This window comes from Camponotus floridanus, unplaced genomic scaffold (genome assembly GCF_003227725.1).
Source record: "Camponotus floridanus strain SB8 unplaced genomic scaffold, Cflo_v7.5 scaffold8, whole genome shotgun sequence".
NCBI lineage: Eukaryota > Metazoa > Arthropoda > Insecta > Hymenoptera > Formicidae > Camponotus > Camponotus floridanus.
In genome coordinates, this window is record NW_020229849.1 from 682,502 (window position 1) to 707,325 (window position 24,824).

Consider the following 24,824-nt stretch of genomic DNA (forward strand, 5'->3'; position numbering starts at 1 on the left):
AGGACAAATACGGATTTCGATTGTAAGTTCGATAAAATTATTAACAATGAAAAAGGAAGTAGAAGTAGTCAAGCTTTGAGTGACAATCAATCGAGTTATTGTCTCTCATATCATTAATAATAACATATAACAATCGCATCATACGAAATGATGAATATCTTTACTATAAGACCGTAAAAAAGGATTAAAAGTTAGCTTAATAATAATAAATTAATAAATAATAATATTAATAAATAATAATAAATTAATAATAATGTGTAAATAAATACATTGTTTATTTTTTGAAGAAAATTGAAAAATTCGAACATTGAATTTGTTATATATTTCATGACTTTATGAAATGAAGGTGTACATAGGATAATTTTTTAATTTTTAATTTTTATACTTTATTAATAATTTATTAATTTTATTATTATTTATTTATTATTTATTTTTTTATTATTTATTAATAATTATCAATTTTTTGTTTTGCATATTTTCTTTTTTTCTGTTTGCTTTATTAATAGGGTTGCACAAGACCCAAGACAAGACAATATTCGTAAAAATATTGTATTGGTATTAAAAATTTTCAAAAATTTAAATCTTGTCTTGGTCTTGAGTGAATATTGATAGCAAAAATCTCGTCTTGTATTGTCTTGTCTCGATTTTATTAACAATTTTTTATCTAATATTAAAAAATTATTTAAATAATATTTAACATAATTTTTATAATATAATTTGAAATCATTATTACTATTGTATTATATTTTAATTATAATTATTACTATGTAATCAATATAAATGCCATCTATTTACATAAAAAAACATTTACTGTTTCATGGAAAACAGAAATTAATAACTATTGACAGGCTCCAAGGGAATGTGCAGATATAAATATTTTGGAGTGGTAAAAAAATCAGGTTCATATTTATCCCACATTGTCACAAAAATGGCTCGAGACATTTTAAGTTCAACTGCCTCGTCCGTGCCAGTAGAAAGACTTTTCTCAATAGGAACTCTGACAATGTCAAAAAATAGAACTAGATTACAAAGTAAATCTTTAAAAGCACTAATGTGCATCAATTCCTAGGTAAAATGCTCTTTAATGTCTAAAATTTGCAAGTTTGATTTTTAATTTATAAAAATATTATATCGTATTAATATTAAATGTTTTTAAATTTATTAATATAAACGTTTTTATTATTTTTTTATTTTTTATTTTTTAATAAAATTTTTTTAAATTCGTATATAGTGATTTTTTCATTTACAAATATAAATATTTTAGTTTTTTTGAGAACCAATAATCTTGATAAGACTAATAATCTTGACAGTTTTAGTCTTGGTATTGTCCTGATAACTAATTAAAAATCTTGTCTTGATCTTGTCTTGAAATTCAAGACAAAACAAGACAATATCAAGACTAATCTTGGTATCTCGTGCAACCTTATTTATTAATAGCGGAAATGAAGAGTATAAAAAAATACATAAAAAATAGATAACAAAAGAATAAAAAATAAAGCTATTTTTTTAATTTAACAAATATATAATAGCGATTATAATTCTTCAAGAAAGTTTAAAATTCTATAGAGAATCGTATATATAACAGATATGTAATCTGCATAATGAATAAGTTTCAGAAATAATAAAGGTACAAATTATCACTATAAATCTTTCATGCAATATTTTTCACTTATATCAATTAACGCATTTACATCAATTAATTCCTATAGAGAGGAGATATATAATGGATCGAATAATTATATTGTAACTAGCAAACGCTTGAATAAAGGAAAAACTGTGTAAATTGTTTTGCCAAGATAATACAATTAGAGGGAATTTTCTTCATATGGAATCGCGCTTTCTCGTAATATTAATTGAGCGAGCAATATGGAAATTACAATTTGAGCAAGAGTTAATAGGTTCCCTGAGTAATTCACGAAATCGCGTTTCCGTGGAAAATTACATCGCTTCGAAATCATCAATTGCGCCTTGAAGCTTCATTGTACGCCTCTCGTTGAATTTCTTAGTCGAGTGCAATCTTCCCGTTTCCTGTAGGAAACAAAGTTGCCCCCTCAAGGACTCGTAACGGGCTTCGAAGAGTCGTGATTCCCGGATGTCCCTAACCGTTGAATAATGTGACTTGTATACCATCCTGACATGCTCCACGGGGCGCGAATGATACTGAAGGATTAATGGAAGGATAATGTCGTCACCGGAGATCGCAATAATTCACAACCAGAGTCTACAGTAGAGAGAAATCTTACGTAGCAATGTAAGTGTTTTATATAGATTATATAGATTATCTCATTGTCAGACTTAGAGACGTCAAAGAGGAGATGATTTTTCACTTAAAATAATTCGATTTCATGTATAAAAAAAATAATTGTTTCCGAGATATTAGAAGAAAAATATATTTTTATATTGTTGGATAAGGTGAAAAGAAAGTAGAGAAAGAGAAAGAATAACAAATACATCGATTTTAATGTAATTTATTTATTACATATTAATCTGCTAAATAATTAAATATTTATGTTTTACAAAAATATAAATAAATTATTAAACAATGTTAAAAGTAACTAAATAATTAAATATGTATATTATTTGCTAAACCAGATCTAGATACATAATTAAATAATAATCTACTTATATAATCACAATCTTTTTAATAAATCGATCAACATTTCAAGTTTTAAATACATCGATTTATTTACGAAATTAGCAAATATTTTAAATATACCATTATTCTATTCAAATATCTAACAAACTATATATTTTCTATCAAATTTACAATATAAAAATAAAGAAAATAATTTACAAGTGTATAAAAAAATTAATTTTACTTAAAATAATTCAATTTCATGTATAAAAAAAATAATTGTTTCCGAGATATTAGAAGAAAAATATACTTTTATATTGTGGGATAAGGTAAAAAAAAGCAAAGAAAAAGAGAGAATAATGATAACAAAATACATCGATTTTAATGTAATTTATTTATTACATATTAATCTGCTAAATAATTAAATATTTATGTTTTACAAAAATATAAATAAATTATTAAACAGTATTAAAAGTAACTAAATAATTAAATATGTATATTATTTGCTAAACCAGATCTAGATACATAATTAAATAATAATCTACTTATATAATCACAATCTTTTTAATAAATCGATCAACATTTCAAGTTTTAAATACATCGATTTATTTATGAAATTAGCAAATATTTTAAATATACCATTATTCTATTCAAATATCTAACAAACTATATATTTTCTATCAAATTTACAATAAAAAAATAAAGAAAATAATTTAAAAGTATATATAAGGGGGGTGATGGAGGAAGAGGAAAGGACGTGGAGGGGAAGGGGAGAGTGACGGATGGAGAAGAGAAGAAGAGGAAGAGGGGGGGAGGGGAGTACGGAGAGGTCAGTAGGGAAAAATGAGATCAAGAAAGAAGAGGAGGAGGGAGAAGCTTGGGGGGGAGAGAAGTAGGGGGAGTGAAGAGGAGGAGGAAGATTGGTGGTGGTTGGTGAGGGAAGAGGAAGAGGAAAAAAAGAAGAGGAAAAGGGCTAGTGAAGGGAGGGAAGAAGAGAAGAGAGAAGAGACAAGAAGAGAGAAGCAAGGGGAGGAGGACATGTGGAAGAAATTTGAAGAGAGAAGAGATAGAGTGAGAAGAGAGAAGGAGAGGAAGGAGTCAGAGAGGAGGAGTAGGAAAAGGGGGGGATGGGATGATGAGGAGGGAAAGAAGAATGAACGTGGTGTGGAGAGGAATAGAGGGGGGAAATTCGGAAGAGAGAAGGAGAGTGATGGAGGGGATTGTGGCTGAAGAGTTAGGAAGAAGGGTGGAAATGAACGAGGTGATAGAGAGAAGGGGGACAGCAGGGATGCTTCTAATAGCGAAGATGGGGAAACGGAAGGACAGGAAGGAGTTATTATTAGGAGTTATTATTATTAGAGAAGGGGTGGGAGATAAGGAGGAATTGGGGAGTAGGAATTGATGTGGACCTAACGATGGAGGAAAGGAAGGTTAGATGGAAATTAGTGGAAAGAGCGAGGGCAGAGGGCTAAAGGGAGGGTGGTCGGGAGGGCTAAAGGGAGGGTGGTCGTGGGGACGAATAGGAGAATATGGAATGGGAGGAAAAGCTTGGGGATGGGACACAGAAAGGAACGAATGGAAGGAGGATGAGATAAAGACGGAAACGGAGGGAGAAAGTAATGATAGTTAGGAAAGGAGGGGAGGGAAAAGAGTAGATGGTGGAGGATAGAGGGAGAAGAGGGCTATGATGAGAGGGGGGGAGAGGAGGGTAGAGGAGAGAGGAGGAGGGATAAAGGAATAGGTTAGTTATGTTACAGGAAAGAGCTGTAAAGGAGAGAGCACCTGTTGACAGAGGAAGGAGGAGGAAGATGCAGGAAGGGCTCTGAGAAGGACAGGAAGGAGGAAGGGACGGAGATGCAGTGGAAAGGAGGAGAAAGGAAGGAGGAAGAACGAGAGGAAGTTGGACTGAGAAAAGGGAGACACAGAGAGGAAGAAAGAAGGAGTTATAGGGGGAAGGGTTTTGTACGTGTGGAGGAGGTAAGGGTGCGTGGGGAGGGAGAGGGTTCTAGAATGTATGGGTCGCAAAATGGCCAGGTCAGGAAAATTGGAGGGATTATGATGTAAAGGGTTCGGGAACGCTCCCTGCAAAAGCGCCTTGTAAACCCTGAGGGGTTAGACAATAAATTAATAGAATAGAATAGAATTTAAAAGTATATAAAAAATTAATTTCACTTAAAATAATTCGATTTCATGTATAAAAAAAAATAATTGTTCCCGAGATATTAGAAGAAAAAAACACTTTTATATGGATAAGGTGAAAAGAAAGTAGAGAAAGAGAAAGAATAACAAATATATCAATTTTAATGTAATTTATTTATGACATATTAATCTGCTAAATAATTAAATATTTATGTTTTACAAAAATATAAATAAATTATTAAACAGTATTAAAAGTAACTAAATAATTAAATATGTATATTATTTGCAAGAACCAGATCTAGATACATAATTAAATAATAATCTACTTATATAATCACAATCTTTTTAATAAATCGATCAACATTTCAAGTTTTAAATACATCGATTTATTTATTGAAATTAGCAAATATTTTAAATATACCATTAGTCTGTTCAAATATCCAACGAACTATATATTTTCTAACAAATTTACAATAAAAAATAAAGAAAATAATTTAAAAGTGTATAAAAAAATTAATTTGTTGTCTAAGAGAAAAAAATGTATTAATTAAATTCTCTTCATTCTGGGATATTTTGAGAGATTCAGAGATTAACGTAGATCCATCACCGTCTATTCTTTTCATAATTTAGCTATCGGATTCTGTGTATGCACATAATTTATAAACTACTCGAATATCTTCTCTTGCTTGAGTACGCTTTCATAAACACGTTTCATTATGCTCTTGCGTCTAGATGAACGATGAAAGGTATCATTACACATATGTGCCTTCCTGCGGAAAAAATACAATTTATCATTTTCATACAGAAAAAATCTTTAGCTGCCAGCACTGTCGCAACATAATCGATATCCGTTTGTCATATTTATTATCATTCGAGAATACGCCGTAAATTTCGAGAAACATTTTCAGAATAAAAATGAATTTTCGCATTAAAGTAATATTATATCACATTTTAGTCTTCTCGTAATTAATTATTAATTACTTTGTTTAATGTTTATTGTGTGTTAAATATGGAACTCTCTATTAGCAATCTTCGAGCAAATATTTTTCAAAATTAAACGTTACGTACACACACACATTTATCTTTCGCAAATTCGATTTTCTCCCGATAAGTGAATTTTAAAATATTATATAATAGGAATTCGATAGCGTGAATAAGCTGAGCGAACAGGCGAAAATGTGAAAAGCAGGGTGCAATGTAAGCATACGAGAAGTGGCATAGATAGAAATTTCAAGAATGGCAAAAATTCTAAAAATTTCTTTGAGTTTGAAGTCTCAAAACTGTAAAAATTAAACTTTCGAAAAGTTCCTAGAGGAACAGCAAAGAGAGACGGCACGGAAACTGAAAGAATCGCGACTCCAATTTAAAAAATCTGACGATCTTTAAGTTAAAAATATAATTATTATTTGTAATAATATTATTTATTATTACAATGTGTTTTTTAAACTAATATTGAAAAAAAAAGAAGTGTTGTTGCTTCTCTGCGCTTTAACTACCGCGCGTTGGCTCTTATGCCATTTCCTTTTTAATGTTTTAAAAATATAAATTCTGAAAATATTCAAAATGATAAGCGAAGAATATAATTACGTAAGAAAAAAATATAAATCAAAATTCGAATTACAATTTCTTCTATAATTATTAACTTTCATTTTTTTATTATTTTCTTTTATCTACTTATCATGACAAAAAAATTATGATAGATTACAGGGCGATATAAATCAGTTTATGTTGCGTTCTCAGTTTTTAAATCGCAACTAAAACTGCTGTACAATTTACTACTATCAAGTGGAATAAGGTGGGCGAATTATGTTCTTATAAAGAGGATAAAGGCAAGGAAGATAAATCAGAAATTGGCTTTTGACTTGATTTTTTCCGAGACAAAACTCGTCTTTTTCTCGATGTTTTTTCCTCTTAATAGAACAACGAACTTAAACAACATGCAATTTATTATCGAGCCGAGTTCTTTAACAAAAACGCTAGATATCTATATGAATCTCAATCCACCTGCTTGTAATAATACTCATTTTATTTTTATACATTGTTACTTATAATCTAACATATACTTATATTTCTTGTAGAATTTTATCAGGGTTGGCATGTTTTAAACAATGTGTTTAAAACTGTTTGATTAAAACTTGTTTAAAACAGTGGACACTGTTTTAAACATTTTTGTTTTAAACTACTGTTTAGAACCGTTTAAAATATCGCAAATAAAATATATGATTATTTGGAAAAGAAATTGTAAAAAAAATCAAAAACAAACAAGAACTAATAGATGTATATATTGCAAAAAAGTTTTTGTTTTAGTGTTTTTAGTTTTTTATCTATATTTATGTAACATATAGATATAAAAATGTAAATAATAAAATAAAAATGATAAGATGGGTATTATTTTAGCAGAATATTTATTTTTGGATATTAAATAACAATCAATACAATAAAGATTACTTAGAAGATATTGACTGACTTTACATTTTACATTTTAGCATTTTAAATTAATAGTATATAACTCATAGCAGGTCAGTAGTTCTAAAAAAAGGTTATTCTTTTAAAAAAAAGAATTGAGCTTTTTAATTTTTCTTTTATTTATAATTTATGTTGAAAGTTAAGCATGAAGTTACTTAATAGGAATAGGTTACCTAATAAGAATAGGAAAAGAACCAAAGTATTATATATTAAATATTATTAATTAGAATTTTTTTTCTCCAAAAATAAATATCTTGCTAAAATAATACTCATCAATCTTATCATTTTTATTTTATTACTTATATTTTTAATAGCGTTGTCAATTTTGGCAACGTTATTTACAGTTTAACGCTAGCGAAAAATTTAAATATTTACACAGATCAAAGCTATTAAGTGTTTTTTGCTTGTTTAAAACATGCTTTTTTTTGTTTTAAACATGTTTTTTTTACTTCACTTAAAAACACAAATAAAACAAAAAACATTATTCTAAACAAAAAAAAAAACGTTTTTTGTTTAAAATAAAAAAAAACAAGTCTTTTGCCAACCCTGAATTTTATTATTTGCACAATATCTAACGTGTCGCGTCATCAATCATGTCCCGAGGACGAGGTGTATCTCAGCGCGAAATGCACGATCCGCGATTCCGGAAATGTCTGTCGCGTATTTTATATTTTACCGGGACCGAGAGCAGATGTATGACGAAGTCGCATTTCTCTGGTACAAGTCTACATCTGTCTGAAAGACGCATGTGACCCCGATTTTTTCTTTAATGTCGACTTTTCTAAAGATGGAAACCGGATTTGTATTCAAATCCCGATGGAAAAGGAAGTCTCGGCAACTTATCATTATGACAAGCGTGAAATTATATTTGCATGGAAAATAGTGTAACGTGATATCTACTTTCGTTTTTATCGATGAAAATAAAAAGAAATTTATTTTATTACACTTGGCGTAAATGCCATCGCGAGGTATGTTATGCATAAACATTAATGAAACAAATAATTTTAAATCAAGCATACGCAAGCTTACATGTTAACATATTACATCTATACAAATATACTCATACATATAATTTTATCTAAATTTTTCCGTTTTTTATATTTCAATGAGACATATGCTTATTATTGCTGGTAATTGTATATCTATCAAATAGAAACTAACAAGATTTATACAACAGTTTAATTTAATCAATAGAAAATCTAAATTACAATTTACAACTTTCAGATAGTCTTTTATAAAATAGTCTTTTATTTGATAAAGTCATCTAATACTTTATAAAAATTGTACTTTATAGAAACTGTAGCAAATATTGCAAAGAATTACTAATATAGTAATTCCTCGAGATAAAAACGTGAAATTCAAAATTTATCAGCATCTTCAATCACTTAATAGTTTTACATTATGATTTCAAAACCTTATTAGAGATTGCGGCAAATATCGCTAAGAATTACTAATATAGTAATTCCTTGCCGAGATAAAGGTATAAAATTACAAATTTATCAGCATCCTCAGTTACTTAACAATTCTATATTACGATACTGAATCTCTTGGATGACTGATAACGCCATCCGCAGTATTTCACTGTGCACAGCTGATTCATCCTGATCCGCATTTATAGTGATCCAAGTGTCATCTCTTAATTTCTCATAATTAGCATTGACACGTTGCTGAAATTCGTCATGCTCGAATCTTTCTTTTCCCCAATCACTACGCTGCTCCTGCTGTCGCTTGGACACCTTGAGAAACATCACGCAATCCGGTTTTGGAAGCCCTAGGTCGGGCTGTTGGCACCAATTGAGACTTCTGCCAGTATTGGCTGCTGTATATACAGCACCAGAGGCTGCGTATCTGTCCACTATTAGAGTGACACCAGACAGAAGTGTCTTCTCCATGTCCTCTTTACACTCCCATCGATTCGCAGAGAACAACAAATGGGCTGTTTCCGGTGGCACATTTATCTTTTTTGACAGAAAACTATCCAAGATAGATCCGACAGGAGTCTTTCTATCTGCAAAAGTAAAATAGAATATTTACCTTGAACAAAATCATTACATGTTTGATATCATTTTTCAGCAATAATGAAGACAATTGAAGAAAAAATAATGTATTATGATGCTAATTTCTATAAATAAAATAACAATCATATTTGACGTGCAAATTTTTATTTGTTAATATTGTTGGATTAATAATAGAGAAAAAACGTTTTGTCGCGCAAAACAATCAAAACATAACCTTGTGATTCTTATGAGAGACTCACGTGCAACTTACTCGGGAAAGCTATGTTTTCTGCAGGAATCCGTAGATCGTTCAATGCATTTATCAACATCTTCATCTGGGTCGATTTACCGGCTCGATCGCAGCCCTCTAAAACTATAAGTGCACCGCGTTTACTAATCATGTTCAGTATTTATTGATGCCGGTCATTCACCCAGTATCATTGTTCCTGGCTTGAATCAGTTAAATCAGTTTCTGCCAGTGATTCGAACTTCAAACATAAGTCTGCAGGCTACGTCCATCTAGCGGAAGAATGAAGAAACTTTTGGTAAATTGGCCGATGATAATCCAAGTTTGCGAAATTTTAGGTTTGGTTTAGTTACAAAAAGCAAAATAGGTGAATTTGATGCATTTTTTAAAAACGAATTTGGTCGCAAAATTTCTCCAGGATAGGTTTTTAAGGATGTTTTGTATGTACAATTCCAGCAAAAAGTAGCTGAAAATTAATATTGACGCATATATCCACTTTTGGTGTATTTTAAGTAAGAAATTGTGTGGAATATTACAATTCTTAGCTATAGTGCAGAGATATATTTTTTAATATTTATTGAGTTTTTACTGAAATATTTCGAACTTTGTTAATCGAAATGATTAACTTTTGACAGAGAATTTCGCCTTGTGATAGATACATGGCTAACTTGATTGAATTATATTTAATATCTTTTTAACCAGTTAGTACTTGTATAATATTATTTGACCAAATATTTCCCCCGTATCTAAACTTTTGCAAATTTTCAACAAATTCTAAATATTATTTCCATGTGTTTTTGTCATCCGAATCGACGTGGTTATACGTTTCCCATAAGAACACATGTTAATTCGGTGCAAATTAAATACTTATAACTTGAGAACGCTTCAGTGAATCGATTTAAAAATTGTACGGAAGATTCTAAACATATGTAAGGACATTCTACAATTTTCATTAAATTCTCAATATTTTGAAAATAGATACAAAATATTCTTAATCGAAATGATTAATTTTTGGCATAGAATTTCGCCTTGTGACAGATACATGGCTAACTTCATTGAATTATATTTAATATCTTTTTAATCAGTTAGTACCCAGGTAGCACACGGTCGTTTTATATACGTTTCTTAAATGTATCTAATATTTTTTAACCGTAAAGCATTAATAAAAAACGTTCCTATAGAAACGATTTTAAAACCATAGTTAAGGAAATGTATTTTTTACGTTTCTATAGACAAAATAAAAATTAATTTTTATTAATTTCAAATTAATTTTAACTTATATATACATATGTACATACATATACATATACATACATACATACAATATATATATATATATATATATATATATATATATAATTATTATAAAAACTATATTAATTTCTATTTACAAATATATGAATAAGATCACTAAGAAAGATCACTAAGAATCAGTATTTCATTGATCTCTAGTAGAAACGCTTCTTTTTTGTTACTTTATCTTATATCTTATTAATTATAGTCAGTGGAAGTAAAATTTTACCACAAAATCAGTAATCGCTAGTTCGTTTGTTTACCGCTACGGTGCGCTATTTTTCTCATACTTAAGTTTTGGTCATGAGGATTATATAAAGCTTGCAAAAGACAACAGATAAAATTAAAAGTATCACTTCGATTTAATTTCTGATAGAATCTCAATAGAGGAATTTTAGATATTAAATCGATTTTATAAGTCGGACATATCCGGCGAATAAACAAAAATCATCTGTTCATTATATATTAAAGATGTAAAATAAATTATCATCTATTTAACATTCATATGTTCTAATATGCATGTAAATATAAATGAAATTTTTAATTTTATATGAAGTAGATAAATTAATATTACTAATTAAAAGTCAATGTTAATTCTTTTAGTGGAATATTATCGATTCACAGTGCTATAATAACTTATAACTGCATATCAACTGTATATCAGTAACTCTGTTTACTGTTTCCAGTATACTGATTCATTTTTAGAGAACGTGTATGAATGCATTCTTTATTAATTCCGTAAAAACCAAATGTTTTACGAATAAAAGAAAGAAAATGTATTTTAAACGTATTTTAAACATTTTTTAAACGTTATTTTTTATTAGAAAAAAACGTATCTCTTAACGTTCTTCAAGTGGACATTTTAACCAATCAGAAACGTTTTCAAGAGTCGGTTATAAAACGTTTCGGAGAAACATTTGTGAAACGTTTTTGAAACGAATATGTGCTACCTGGGTACTTATATAATATTATTTGATCAAATATTTCCTCTGTATCTAAACTTTTGCAAATTTTCAACAAATTCTAAATATTATTTCCATGTGTTTTTGTCATTCGAATCGACGTGGTTATACGTTTCCCATAAGAACACATGTTAATTCGGTACAAATTAAATCCTTATAACTTGTGAACGCTTTAGTGAATCGATTTAAAAATTGTACTGAAGATTCTAAACATATGTAAGGACATTCTGTACAATTTTCATTAAAATCTCAATATTTTGAAAATAGATACAAAATATCCTTAATCGAAATGATTAATTTTTGGTAGAGAATTTTGCCTTGTGACAGATACATGGCTAACTTCATTGAATTATATTTAATATCTTTTTAACCAGTTAGTACTTGTATAATATTATTTGACCAAGTATTTCCCCTGTATCTAAACTTTTGCAAATTTTCAACAAATTCTGAATATTATTTCCATGTGTTTTTGTCATCCGAATCGACGTGGTTATACGTTTCCCATAAGAACACATGTTAATTCGGTACAAATTAAATCCTTATAACTTGTGAACGCTTTAGTGAATCGATTTAAAAATTGTACTGAAGATTCTAAACATATGTAAGGACATTCTACAATTTTCATTGAATTCTCAACATTTTGAAAATAGATACAAAATATTCTTAATCAAAATGATTAATTTTTGGCAGGGAATTTCGCCTTGTGACAGATACATGGCTAACTTGATTGAATTATATTTAATATCTTATTAACCAGTTAGTACTTGTATAATATTATTTGACCAAATATTTCCTCTGTATCTAACTTTTGCAAATTTTCAACAAATTCTTAAGAAAAAAGCTGTTTTATGAAATTACTATAAATTTATTTAATTTTACGTGAACTGAGAGTAATAGAAAATTACTCTCGTTTTTATAACAATTTTAAAATTATCAATATTGCTTCTCTCTCGGTAGAAAATCGGGATTGGTCTAATTATATAAGTGAAAAATCATTCATGCGAAATATTTTAATACATTATTTTATTTAGTTTTTTTCCTTAAAAAAAGAATGAACTTGAAATTGGTTGTCAGGTTTCTTCTCTTGGATTCTGGCGAGTAATGACTGGGCATTTTCGAAGCGATACGGTACACACTAAGTTTGCAAATTGAACTAGCTATGTATATATATATATATATATATATATATATATGTATATGTATATATATATATATATATATGTATGTATATGTATAATATTTATATATAAGATAGGTTTGTCACCTCTCGTTTACAGCATAGTACATCAGTATATAATGCATATTTACGTCTTCGTATTCTCCCTGTAACTCCCTTTTTCTCTTTTACACTTTTTCTCTTTGTCTTATTCTCTTATTCTTGCACATATACATGCACACAGATATACACATGCACACAAATACACGCATTCGTTCAGATTTCTTTTTCTTTGCATACTTATGCCTTTTTAAATATATGTCGGTATTTTCGAGGGCTAAAGAATTATGATATATATATCTGTCGTATGAGATACAGTAACATCTCTCTCTCTCTCTTTCACTCTCTCTTTCTCGGTATATCACGTGGATCACTGGCAGATTACGTTCCACGTGCACAAAGTGTACTTATTTTTTCTGAAGAAGAGAAATACACACACACACACACACATATACACATACGTAATCGTAGTGCACGCGCGTCGATACATGGACAGTTTTTTTTTACTTTTATCACGAATTAAAATCGTAAATTTCAGATATTTGCGATTTTAAATTGTTTTATAACTAAACATTAAATATGCAGTTGAATGAATTTGCGATAACTTCTAAAAATACGTTTTTAACATTAAAATATGGAATATCTTATTAATTTAACTTGAAAGAAAAACTTGAAGCTACTGATATTTATTTACGCTTTCGTTTAATTATAAATAAATGAATAAACTTTTAATCTCGCAGTTAAGCGTACATCGTATAAAATATTCGATAGAAATTTAAATGTCGAAATAAAAAATTCTGCTGTTAAAGGGACTTTTATACTTTTGTTTGCAGGAAAGAATGGCATTTAGAAGAAGCAGGATTTTTTTCGTTTTTTCGATTGCGCATCAACTGCAACGTGACGTACGCGCGAGCGCCCGAAAATTATTAATTATTATGTATAAAGATACAATCTCTCCTCATTCCCGATCCCTTCTTAGAGAAAAAACAAGTATTTTTTTTTAACATTTTCGCGCAATTTATGTATACATCTACACGTATGTATAAGTAATATACAGTAAATTTTTTTTATACAATGGCGGGAAGCAGGACGGGACGCTGCGCGAGATCGTCGTCACGAATTTCCGCTTCGTCGATCGCCAAAATGTCGGCGAATAATTCTCGCGCCCGAGTTTCTCATTCCTGAAATTCCCAAGCGCGAAGGATTCTTGCTCCTCGCGAGCTGAAGTCGTCTTTTCGAACGAGAGACGTCATAAATGGAAACGGTCGGACGATCGCGCGCCCGAGGTAGCGTCGAGTCTCTCCACGTCCGCCATGTTTTCGGACACGCGTCGCGTTAAACTCCGCGTACCCATTTGTTAAAAGTTAGTTTATTTCAAAGTTAAAGCTTTCAATGGATTTTTTTTTTCATTTTTTTCCGTCTTTTTACATTATGCTTATGTAACAAACAACGGCACGCGGCTATCAAAGTCAACGAGCCTACGATACCGTCGTCGCGTTGCGCTTTTAGTCCCAAATGCGGATACGGTGAACACGATGAAACACACACGGCTCTCGCTATCTTTCTCAAGCGTCAGGAATCGATTTTTTTTTTATACGCTGTATTTACTTCAAATCGCCGAGAGATCCACTTACGATCGGGTTTAAGACTCGAAATAGATCCGCATTTAACGCTAAATACGGATCGCGAAGACGCAACACACAGCCACGTTCTTTACCTTTTTTTCCTCACTTTCTTGCGCGATTTATCGCTCGTGTATATTCGTTGAAACATTTACGCGTGACACACATACGCACATATGCATGCATACATAGACACAGGCCAGTTGTGACTCGCTTCCCATCTCGTCAATTTATTCTGGGTTTCCGTCTCTTTGTTTTTTTCTATTTTGCTTTTCCTCATTTTTTCCCGGTTTTTTCTTTTTATTTTTTGTCTTTTCGATTTCTCCTTTTGATTTCTAACAGCCGTTTATAAGACGACGACAAAGTCGTAAGAACGTGATGATTTCTTTAAAACAAAGCCGGACGATTAATATGTTGAATTATAACCATCTGGAAGATGATTAAAACGCAGACATTTCTACAGTATTGTTTCTACAAAAATAAATATTTGAATGGCGTATATATATGTGCGAAATTCCTTTAAAATAATTTTGAAAAGATAGACATATAATCTATAAAGCAAAAATCAAGTATGTGACATTATTGATATTAATTGGAAAACTTGGGAATTTGTATGAATTAATTAAATTATATGCGTTTATGTATTTGTGATTTATACCCAGCAACCTCTTTTCACATTTTTATCGAATTATAATGATATTTATACTTTGGATTAGCGACTTGAACAGCTTCATATTCTCTCAGCCTTGATTGTTCTAATATTTTTCCTATCATCTCCGCGCGTTTCGCATATTCTAGTTTTGTGAACGTGTAATATTAAGGCAACTCTTGTTACTAATTAATGATTCATCGTATTATGACTTTTTTCTTCCATTTTTTCCTTTGCCTTCCTCTCGGATTTTGCGCGACAGAAAAGCGTCAGCCTCGATTTTTTGGACTCGTACATTCTTCAATTTTTACATTCCTCCACATTCGAACGACGCGTGCATACGTGTCGACAAAAGGTGTCAAAATTACAGCTGATTATTACTATTTAATTAGCATTTTCAAGTAAATATAAATTTTATTATAAACTATTTAAATCAAAGCTTCTTGTAACGATTCTATCTTATAAATCACAAAATCGCGAACAATTATATTACCATGATAATAACTATTATATTTATTTTCATTTAATCTTAAAGTTTATATTAGAATCTTGGAAATTTTAGCCGTTGTCATGTTATATATATCGGCTTTGTCAATATAAAATATCTAACTTCAAATTAATCGACGATAAATTTATCGAATTAATAAATATAAACAAAAAGAAATTTTTTTCCATTGCATTTTTATTATTCATTTCGCAAATCAGACTATAAAAAATGTATCTCATTCTAATTTTTCTCCTTTCTCAATTTGCAAAAAATTCACGAAAAACGGCACGCGTGCACGCGTCCACCGGAAACGATACGCGGAAGCATTCCGACCTGAAGAAATTGACGTTCTGCAACGATTTTCCGTCTTTTCTAATCTCTGCTAATCTCGTTCGTACAGCGGCTGCACGCGCTTGACTTAATTAGACTTAGACTCGGATCAACGGGTTTAAATCTTTCGGATATATTTATAAGTTTTTTAAGTATATATATATAGAGAGAGATCGGTATAATATACATATATATATATATATATATATATATATATATATATATATATATATGTATAGGGTGTCCCAGACTTAACGAATTAGCCGTTAATGATAGATTCCTGAGATGATTTGGAAACGAAAATCTTAATACCAAAATGTTGAAGAAGATGTAGTTTCGGAGTTACAAAAAATTAAAGATTACCAATCGGCGCGTTACGTTCTCCTGTGCTCAGAGATATAGCGCAAAGGACCCGCGTACAGCGATAATATCGATAATATCGATATCAATAGAGGAATCAATATAAAATAAAAAATAGGATTCTACAGTGAGTGCGATTATGTCTTTGATGCGACAGTAGTCAGTAGTTTGAACATTTTTATGAAGTCTTCCTCAACATTTTGATATTAGAATTTTCGTCTCCAAATAATCTCAGGAATCTACTATTACGGCTGATTCATTAAGTCTGGGACACCTTGTGTATATATATATATATATGCATATATATACAGGTAGACCATTTTAATCTACGCACTAAAATATCTCAAAATCCATAAGTTTAAGACAAAAATGTTTCAGACAAAAGTTGTATGATTTCGAGGGAGCCATATGAGGGTACTATTGGTTTGACCTTAAAGAGTCACCTGAAGGACACGTGAAGATCATCTCTAACTTTTTAAATGAAACTGCCTACTTTTTATTACATATTCAGAAATTACTATTTACATAACACATTTAGAAAAATATTCAGTTATTTCGAGGAAAAAATATGTAATTTTCAATTAACAATTACATATTTTTTCTTAAAAACAACTGTGTGTTTTCTTTACACCAATTGATTCCTCTAATTATTTTGTACATAAAAGTATTAAAGTAAGATAATTGAAAAATGAATATTTTTCTAGATATTTTATGGTTTATATAAAATTAAAAAATTACTTCAAGCCTCATAACTCGGAAGGTACTTAATGAAAACTAACTTAATTATAGTGTTTTGGAAAGCTCTCGAGATAAGCTACAAGAATATATAATAAAAAGTAGGCAGTTCCATTTAAAAAGTTGGAGGTAATCTTCACGTGACCTTCAGGTGATTCTTTAAGGTCAAACGAATGGTATTCTCTTATGGCCCCCTTAAAACCATACAACTTTTGTCTGAAACATTTTTGTCTTACTTATGAATATACTTATGAACTTATGAATTTTGAGATATTTCAGTGCGTAGATTAAAATGGCCTACCCTGTATATACGTATATTTATATTTATATTTATATATATATTTTTTTATATGTAATGTGTATCGACGAGATATTTCGATTACTTGCAAAAGTATGAAACTCTACGGAGCCTCGACACACGTCGAGAGATCTAATGACAAAGTTTCTTTCTCCCACGCGCTCTCCTCTGCTATCTCTCTCTCACTTTTCTTTCTTTCGCTATTACGATTATTTATTATCCACAGAGCGTTTCACAGTATATATATATATGTATATACGCTTTCAATGTGTTCGTTTATATCAATTATGTATATTATGTATATATATTTATATATATATATATATAACGTGTATGCATGTATTTTGTTTCTTTTACGTGTACATATTTATATATGTATATTATACGTATTTATATATTTCTATGCCGTATTTATATATTTATATATGTATAGATAAGTAGAAAAACTTAACGGTAAATTTCTCCCTTTTTCTCTTTTTCCTTTTTTTTACGTAACTTTATTATTCTTCGCTCGCCCGCGAAACCTCGCGTTTTATTAATTCTTATTATTCCTCTGCGGTTATCTTATAAATAGATACAAGTGAAGTTATATACGTGGGACAAAAAAGTTTATTTTTTTTATGTATATATTTCTTTTTTATAATATACTATATAACGAGCAACGATTCCATAAATCTCTCTCACTATCTAACGAGAGTGTTGTGTTTTGTTTCGTTTCGTTTCGCGAGCCAAGAGAAATCCTCCTCTAGTCTTCGTCTAGTATTCTTTCAGGATGCACCGTCGTGAGGCAGATACCGGATGTCGCAAAAATGTTCACCTGTTCTCGCGAGGTTCCCTTACTATCTCTGTGTGTGTATACGTATGTCTGTCTGTCTGTGTGTGTGTGTGTGTGTGTGTATGTAATTGATTGAATTTATTTCTAATTTATGTATTAATAGAGTCCACGTGCGCGAAACGTGCCCACGTGTCGGCGACAATCAACAGAATATTCGGAAAATGTCGCGTTTAACTCTCACTTGCACACATTTCTCTTTGCGCTTATTTTTTTATCATCGACTTTCCTGTAGCATCCGTATGGATTTGAGGCATTCCATGAAACTTATCGCGACGTTACAACGCGTTATCTATCTATTTTCGTTAGCGTTAGTTCGTTTTAATATCACTGAAAGTCCGACGATGCGTTGAAGGCTCGCTTGATTCGACGAAATAATAATATGTCGCGAAGTCGCATTCGAGCACAACGTGCAATTCTACGGGATGTATAGAGGTCCTAAAGCGTTGTAGTTTAAAATTAAAAAGAGATATTGTAGAAAATATTTTATTATTAAAATTATTATTAATATTAACAATTATTGTTTTCATTCTCTCGAAAGAAATGAATTTCTTCAGAACTCTCGAAAGAAGCGATCCGTTGACTATTTTATATGTCGTTTATCCGTTAATTATTTTCAGTACCTACCAAATAGTTTTTTTTGATTAATTTATTCGCTGTGCTTCTTGCATTTATCTATCTTCATCTATCGGTGATGAGCAATTAATAAATTGAATTAATTATTTATAACTTTTTTACTTTAAAGTTAAATTAGTTAATTACGGAATTAATTTTCTTACTTTTTTATTAATTAATTTATAAAACACACATATCATTTTTTTTATATAAAATTAAACAAATATTTCAGATTTCAATTTGCAAAGAATAGATGAAAATTATAAATATAATGTGCCATATTAAACAAAAATTATTTAGAATGTCACGTACTAATAATTGAATATTATAATAATTAAATATTATTTGTATAATATTATTTATAATATTATTATTAATATAATAATTTAATATAATAATATTATTTATATAATTTGTAATATTATTTGCATAACGTAAACGTAAGCGTGCTCTTATTGCTATAAATAAATATTCTTTTGGATAATGGAAACAATGGGAATAAACCTTTGCTTCGTCGATACAATTATATCATCGAAATGACATCGCGATGCCTTCGAAGATCGCTGAGTCGCGTCGAGACGAGTTTGAACATTGTACTAATAGCACTATTATTTTAGTATTTCTTACAGTTCTGGCTAACACCTTTCCTCTCGTATCAGACGAAAATTAGATAATTATTTCGCGGGATTATATATCTCGTCACGTTCCTAAGAAGAATTTTTCGTTATTAGCTCGTGATATTTTAGATACCGTCAGACGAATCGCAACAGAGTCATTATTGTTACTGCTTATTATTACCGCAATATTACTATCCGCATTATTACTATCATTATCATTACAATAATTAGTTTTATGAATATAATCGTTAACGTTATATTAATGTATTAACAGTATTATTGTTATTTAATCATAATTCAACAACGATTTCGTTAAAGTTCTTCACGTTTACCTTTAAATTAGCCCTTTTAAAATGTAATTAGGTAATGTTAATGTTTGTTTCGAATTACGTTTGCATTATTTCATGCTTGCAAGCTTGGTCATCTGCTTTTTCCTTTGCGATACTAGAAAATTTGCAAAGTCGAATATTTCGCGATTATCTCTTCACGCATGTACGACATTTTATCAATGTATACATTAAGTGGCATGCACATTGTACGCGCACATTCTCCCTTCCCTTCATCTTTCTTCTATTTCTTCTATATTTCGCACTTTTTCTACCTTTTATATATTTATATTGATTTTCTCATGTATTTTCTTTGCAAGTCGCATTTACACCTTATATTATTTTCTCTATTTATCTATATCGGCCCATCTTTCATCTCGCTTATCTACAAAAATAAATTGGAGTCGCATGATTAAATTTGATGAATCAATTTCACGCTAACAGTAGGCATTTGTAATTTATAAAAAAAAAAAGTTATTTTAAGTATAAGGTTGTAAATGCGGCTTCCCTTTTCTTTTTGTCCAATTGTATAAACGTATTTTAAAAATCGCCTATCGACGCGACTATATCGTCAGACCTAGAACTTTTCGGATTTATCACAGAAAAACATTTTTATGAGTATTTAATCTTACTCCCGCGTACACACGCACACACACGCGCGCGCATCGTAATCGTTTAATCCTCCACGATTTTCCGAGTCTCGAATCATTGCCAATTGCCGTTTACATTCGCTAATACCGGTTGGAGAAATATTTGCCTTCTTCAAATAAATTTTTAATTATTAAATTTATTTAATTTTAAATTATATTATAATATATTATAATATATTATATATATATATATATATATATATATATATATAATATTTTTCTATATATAATATTTTTAAGCTTATTTGTCCTTCCAATATATAAATAAAATAAATATCCGATTATTTTCCTCCTATTTTATTCTCATAAGAAGAAGGATGTGAGAAAAATTTTTTAACGAGAATCCTGTGAACCAATATTAGCGAATCGATTGATATCGTTCCTTTTCCCGTATCGCACTCATTCTTACCAATTGTGATTATATAAACCCCTCCCCCCCCCTCCATTTATATATTTCAATTCGTTCATATACGCGATTACAATTAAATTTTTAAAGGAAAAGATCATGCGACTTTGATTCCGAGATTTCTAGAGATGCACGAGATCCTCGGTGATCCTCTTTCTCTCTCGTCCTTTCAAAATAATATCTTTCTATCATTTCAGAGCATTGATACTAATTTAAATTTAATTTTGTTGTACCTGTAAATATAATTATGTCATTGAAGATATCAATTCAACTAATTATCCCAACTTCTTTTGCATTATCCTTTTATTATTAATTTGTATTATTTTACATTACTATTAGACAATATTAGCGATTGGGTAAGTCTGTAGTCTTCTCTTTGGAAAAATTGATCTTATTATGTATTTTGTAGAATTCTTAATCGTTGGATGATACAAACAAATTCGATGGTTAACGCCCATCCATTCACCAAGGATCTTTATATACGGATTACGCTGGAAAAAATCGATCGCTTTTCCTTTCTTTTTTTTTTCTCATTCCATTTTTCTCTCCCCTTTTCGATTTCCCCGTCGCACGCACACATTCTCTCGAATTAGCTACTTACATTAATTAATGTCGTTACGTAATGGCAATATTCTCGTTTATTTTGACTTAACCAATACACGATAATTACGCAAACAAGCATAGAGCAGCGTTGGAAATCAATCGAATCGTTGATTTGAGAAACGAAGTAAATCGGCTCAACTTTTTCCCCCAATTTTTCTCCCTCCACCCTCAACCTTAATATTTAAACGAAGATAAGAAACGACTGATTTAAACGAAAATAAAATACACGAAATATATACAGGGTGTCACTTAATTGACGCCCACTATTTATACAGCGATATTCCTCGTGGAAAAAGAGTCGAAAAGTCCCGAACCATTTTTTTTCTATAATGAAAAAAATTTGAAACCATTTTTTTTTATAAATCATTCTTTTCTTCTATAATGCGAAAAACTTTATTTTGCATTAAAAATCATATTTCTTCCGTTAGAAGTGTTTCCTTAAAGAATATTTCATTGAGGAGGCTAAAGGTCGATGCTTATTGGCGCAACTTTACTCAATAATTACCGCTTTATGAAGCGTTATAGAAAAAAATGGTTCAGGACTTTTCGACTCAGTTTTTCACGAGGAATATCGCTATATAAATAGTGAACGCCAATCAAGTGACACCCTGTATAAATATAGTTGCTCGAGCGTGATTTAATTAATAATCGCGTCGACCGAGTTGTTTCGCTTCTCACATTTGCCGATTCAATTACTCGCATCCACATTCATTCATTCTTTTTTTTTTCTCGCTTTCTCTCCCTCTCGTTCGCTCAACGGGTATGTACACTTACCTACCATACAGTATATAATGTATTTATATGTGTCGCGCAGGAAAAAAAAGAATGTACGTTTATGTACACCTATGTATTTCTCGTATGTGTTTCCGCTTAAAACACCCCGTACGATTGGCAGTATGTTAAACGTGTCTTTTTTTTATATGTATAATGTATAATGGTTTTTTTTCTTCTCTTTATCATATAATCTCGGTTCGGATACGTGCGCTCGTTTAGCAAGCTTCCGTTAATTTCCTCGTTTTCCCTCTGTATATATATATTTTTTTTCGTTTGTTCTACGTCGTCCGTCGTTTTTAAATGCACAATTCAAATCGACGGTGAGAAGGTTCTCTCGAGATTGCGAATAGACGAATGACGTAAACCGATGTTTCTCATTCTTCTCTTACGAGTCGCGCGCGCTTCGGTTTAATTAACACACTTACAGTATTACAGTAATGATAATAAACAGCGTTATTTAGCGACGGTAGTAGAATAATTTAGTTACGGTAAGTAGTAATAGTAGTATAGTAATAATGATAGTAGCAGCAGCAATAGTAGTAGTAAGACAGTAGTAGTAGTAGTAGTAGTAGTGGTAGTAGCAGTAGTAAATGGTAATACAGTAGTAATGATAATAGCAGTAGAGTTAGTAGTTAGTAGTAATAGTAATAGTAGTGGAGTGGAGCTGTTTTTCCTTCCCTTCCTGTAGGTGTTAGCTTAGTAACGGTATTAGCAGTGATAGTAATAAGTATTGTAATTCAATTATATATATATATGTATGTATATATATATATATATATATGCAGTAATTTACAAGTGCTTTTGAAAACCGTGTGGTAAGAACTGGTTTTTCTCTCTCTCCGCCTACCGCCCATTTTCTCTCTCTCTCTCTCTTTCTTTCTTACGCATCTTCCCCCCTTTCTGATATTTCGCGACAATCGTTTATTTTTCTCTCCGCGCGTCCTCGATCGTGGTCCTCTTTACTTGAATTTTCCCTTAATTTTCTCCCTTGATTGGCACGAATCGCGAGGCAACATTCGCACGAATCAACGACGACGTTCGCATTGGCCTCTCTCCTTCGCCTTTGTTTCCATTAAAGTGGCTACGATCGTCTGGCGTGCGATTTTCGACAAGAACCGCGACTGCGAACCCCTGTCGATACTTCACAGCCGCGGTTCTCGCGCGAACCGATTTCTGATTTTTCGCGTTTGATTAGAACGTCGCTCGCGCGTCAATTTTGCTAATGGCAGAATGGAGCCAATGTGAAGAGGAATAGGATAATTGAAATTCAGCCGTTCGATCTAATTTCTAATCCTATCTCGATTCTCCTCTCGCTGGCCTCTCGATTCGTCGAGAAACACTCGCTTCCGCTCGCGTTAGTCCGTTTTTCGTTCGCGCAGCGAAATTTCCCGACGATATCTTTCACGGAGAAAGCACACAGCGAGAACGAAATCCTTTTTTGCCAAATTTCGCCGTTTCGGATTGTTTGAATAGATTTTGCCGTCTATCTAATCAGCCTCAAATTATGTAAAACTGCAAGTGACGATCCTACTGCAGACCCTATGCGGCCTGCGTCGTCTTTCCATTCATTCAAATCTCCCTCGATCGACGTCCCTTTAATATTAACGTCGTCGTTGAAAAATTAACATTGCTATTATTCCGTGTTCTCTCACAGAAGTGGAACAGTCGCGGTTTTCAACGTCGTATTATAGGGGAAGGAGGCTTCATACGCACACGCACACACGCACAAAGTCAGTACATACATACGTACACAAACATACATATTCATATAAGAGAACGTTTCACGTGGTGATCACAGCGTATCCGGGCGTTCGACGAGTCCCTCCTTCGGAAAATCGTATAAAAAGTGAGTCTTCCCCGACGATCCTCGCTCGATCGAGACGAGGGAAGATGAAATATATGAACTCGCATACAATCGGAGGGTCCGAACTCTCTGAACGTCCGCTCAATTTTTCCATTTCACTGTCGCGCACGACGAGTTTCACTGCAACCCACCATCAATCGTGTCTCTCAAGACGTAGCTGTCGCTCGAAAGATCGACCTCAGCTTTGCCGATCGTCGTTCGCACCAATGTAGAGCGTCCTTGTCGAGCTCAGCCGTTTGATTTCATCTCGATCGTTCGTGGAATCGCACGTATCGCACTCCTCCCCGTCCGCGGACTCGTGCGACATCGTCGTGCGAATGAGGTTTCGCTGGATTTCCTTTATATTTGCGAAGAGTCGATTATTCCTTGTGTGTTTGCTGACCCTGTTCGGTCGCCGTGTAGCCTTCGGGATCGGTCCGAGTTTATCGGTCCGCCTCGAATCATCTCCGTTCAATTCTCGTAGACCCCTTTCGGTCGCCAAATCGTACGCCGCGATGATGGGAAACCGGAATTACTCCTTCGTAGAACCGTCTTCGGCCGGTCGAAGCTTAAAGGAAGTGGTCTCGGATTCGTCGATCGCGGTTCTTCCTTGGCTGCTGCTCTTTACACTGAAATTCAACGCGTCCCACGTGGACGACTATCATGCGCAAACCCTAAGACGCCTGGGGGCGTCCACGTCACCGGACCACCGTCCAGGGTCCCACTTTGGCTAGCACCAATCGTCCTCGTCACTGTCTGAGTGCCTCGATCTGCTCAACAAA

At 31.7% G+C, this 24,824-nt stretch overlaps 2 protein-coding genes across 15 annotated transcripts in view; both read right to left on the reverse strand.

The window, feature by feature from the left end:
* Positions 1-8,445: 8,445 nt before the first annotated feature.
* On the reverse strand, positions 8,446-9,656 carry LOC105258692 (thymidylate kinase). Its single transcript, XM_011270116.3, has 2 exons — positions 9,449-9,656; positions 8,446-9,188 (listed from the first exon to the last, which is right to left on the reverse strand). Exons 1-2 carry the CDS (start codon positions 9,576-9,578, stop codon positions 8,689-8,691), a joined length of 630 nt encoding a protein of 209 aa, XP_011268418.1. The 5' UTR covers positions 9,579-9,656; the 3' UTR covers positions 8,446-8,688.
* Positions 9,657-21,341: 11,685 nt separating this feature from the next.
* The window catches only part of LOC105258693 (voltage-dependent calcium channel type A subunit alpha-1), a 200,741-nt gene continuing 197,258 nt past the window's right edge, over positions 21,342-24,824 (reverse strand). For all 14 annotated transcript variants that reach the window (XM_025414293.1, XM_025414296.1, XM_011270118.3 and 11 more), the window contains one exon: positions 21,342-24,812. In XM_025414293.1, coding sequence (XP_025270078.1) covers positions 24,773-24,812 — 40 coding nt within the window. In that variant the 3' untranslated portion in view covers positions 21,342-24,772. The remainder of the gene's footprint in view (positions 24,813-24,824) is intronic.

Excerpts from the sequence above, each read along its gene's own strand:
- LOC105258692 (XM_011270116.3), bottom strand. The coding sequence starts at position 9,578 with ATGATTAGTAAACGCGGTGCACTTATAGTTTTAGAGGGCTGCGATCGA. Across the intron at positions 9,189-9,448 it reads AGAAAACATAGCTTTCCCGA|ATAGAAAGACTCCTGTCGGA; the intron begins GTAAGTTGCACG and ends TTACTTTTGCAG.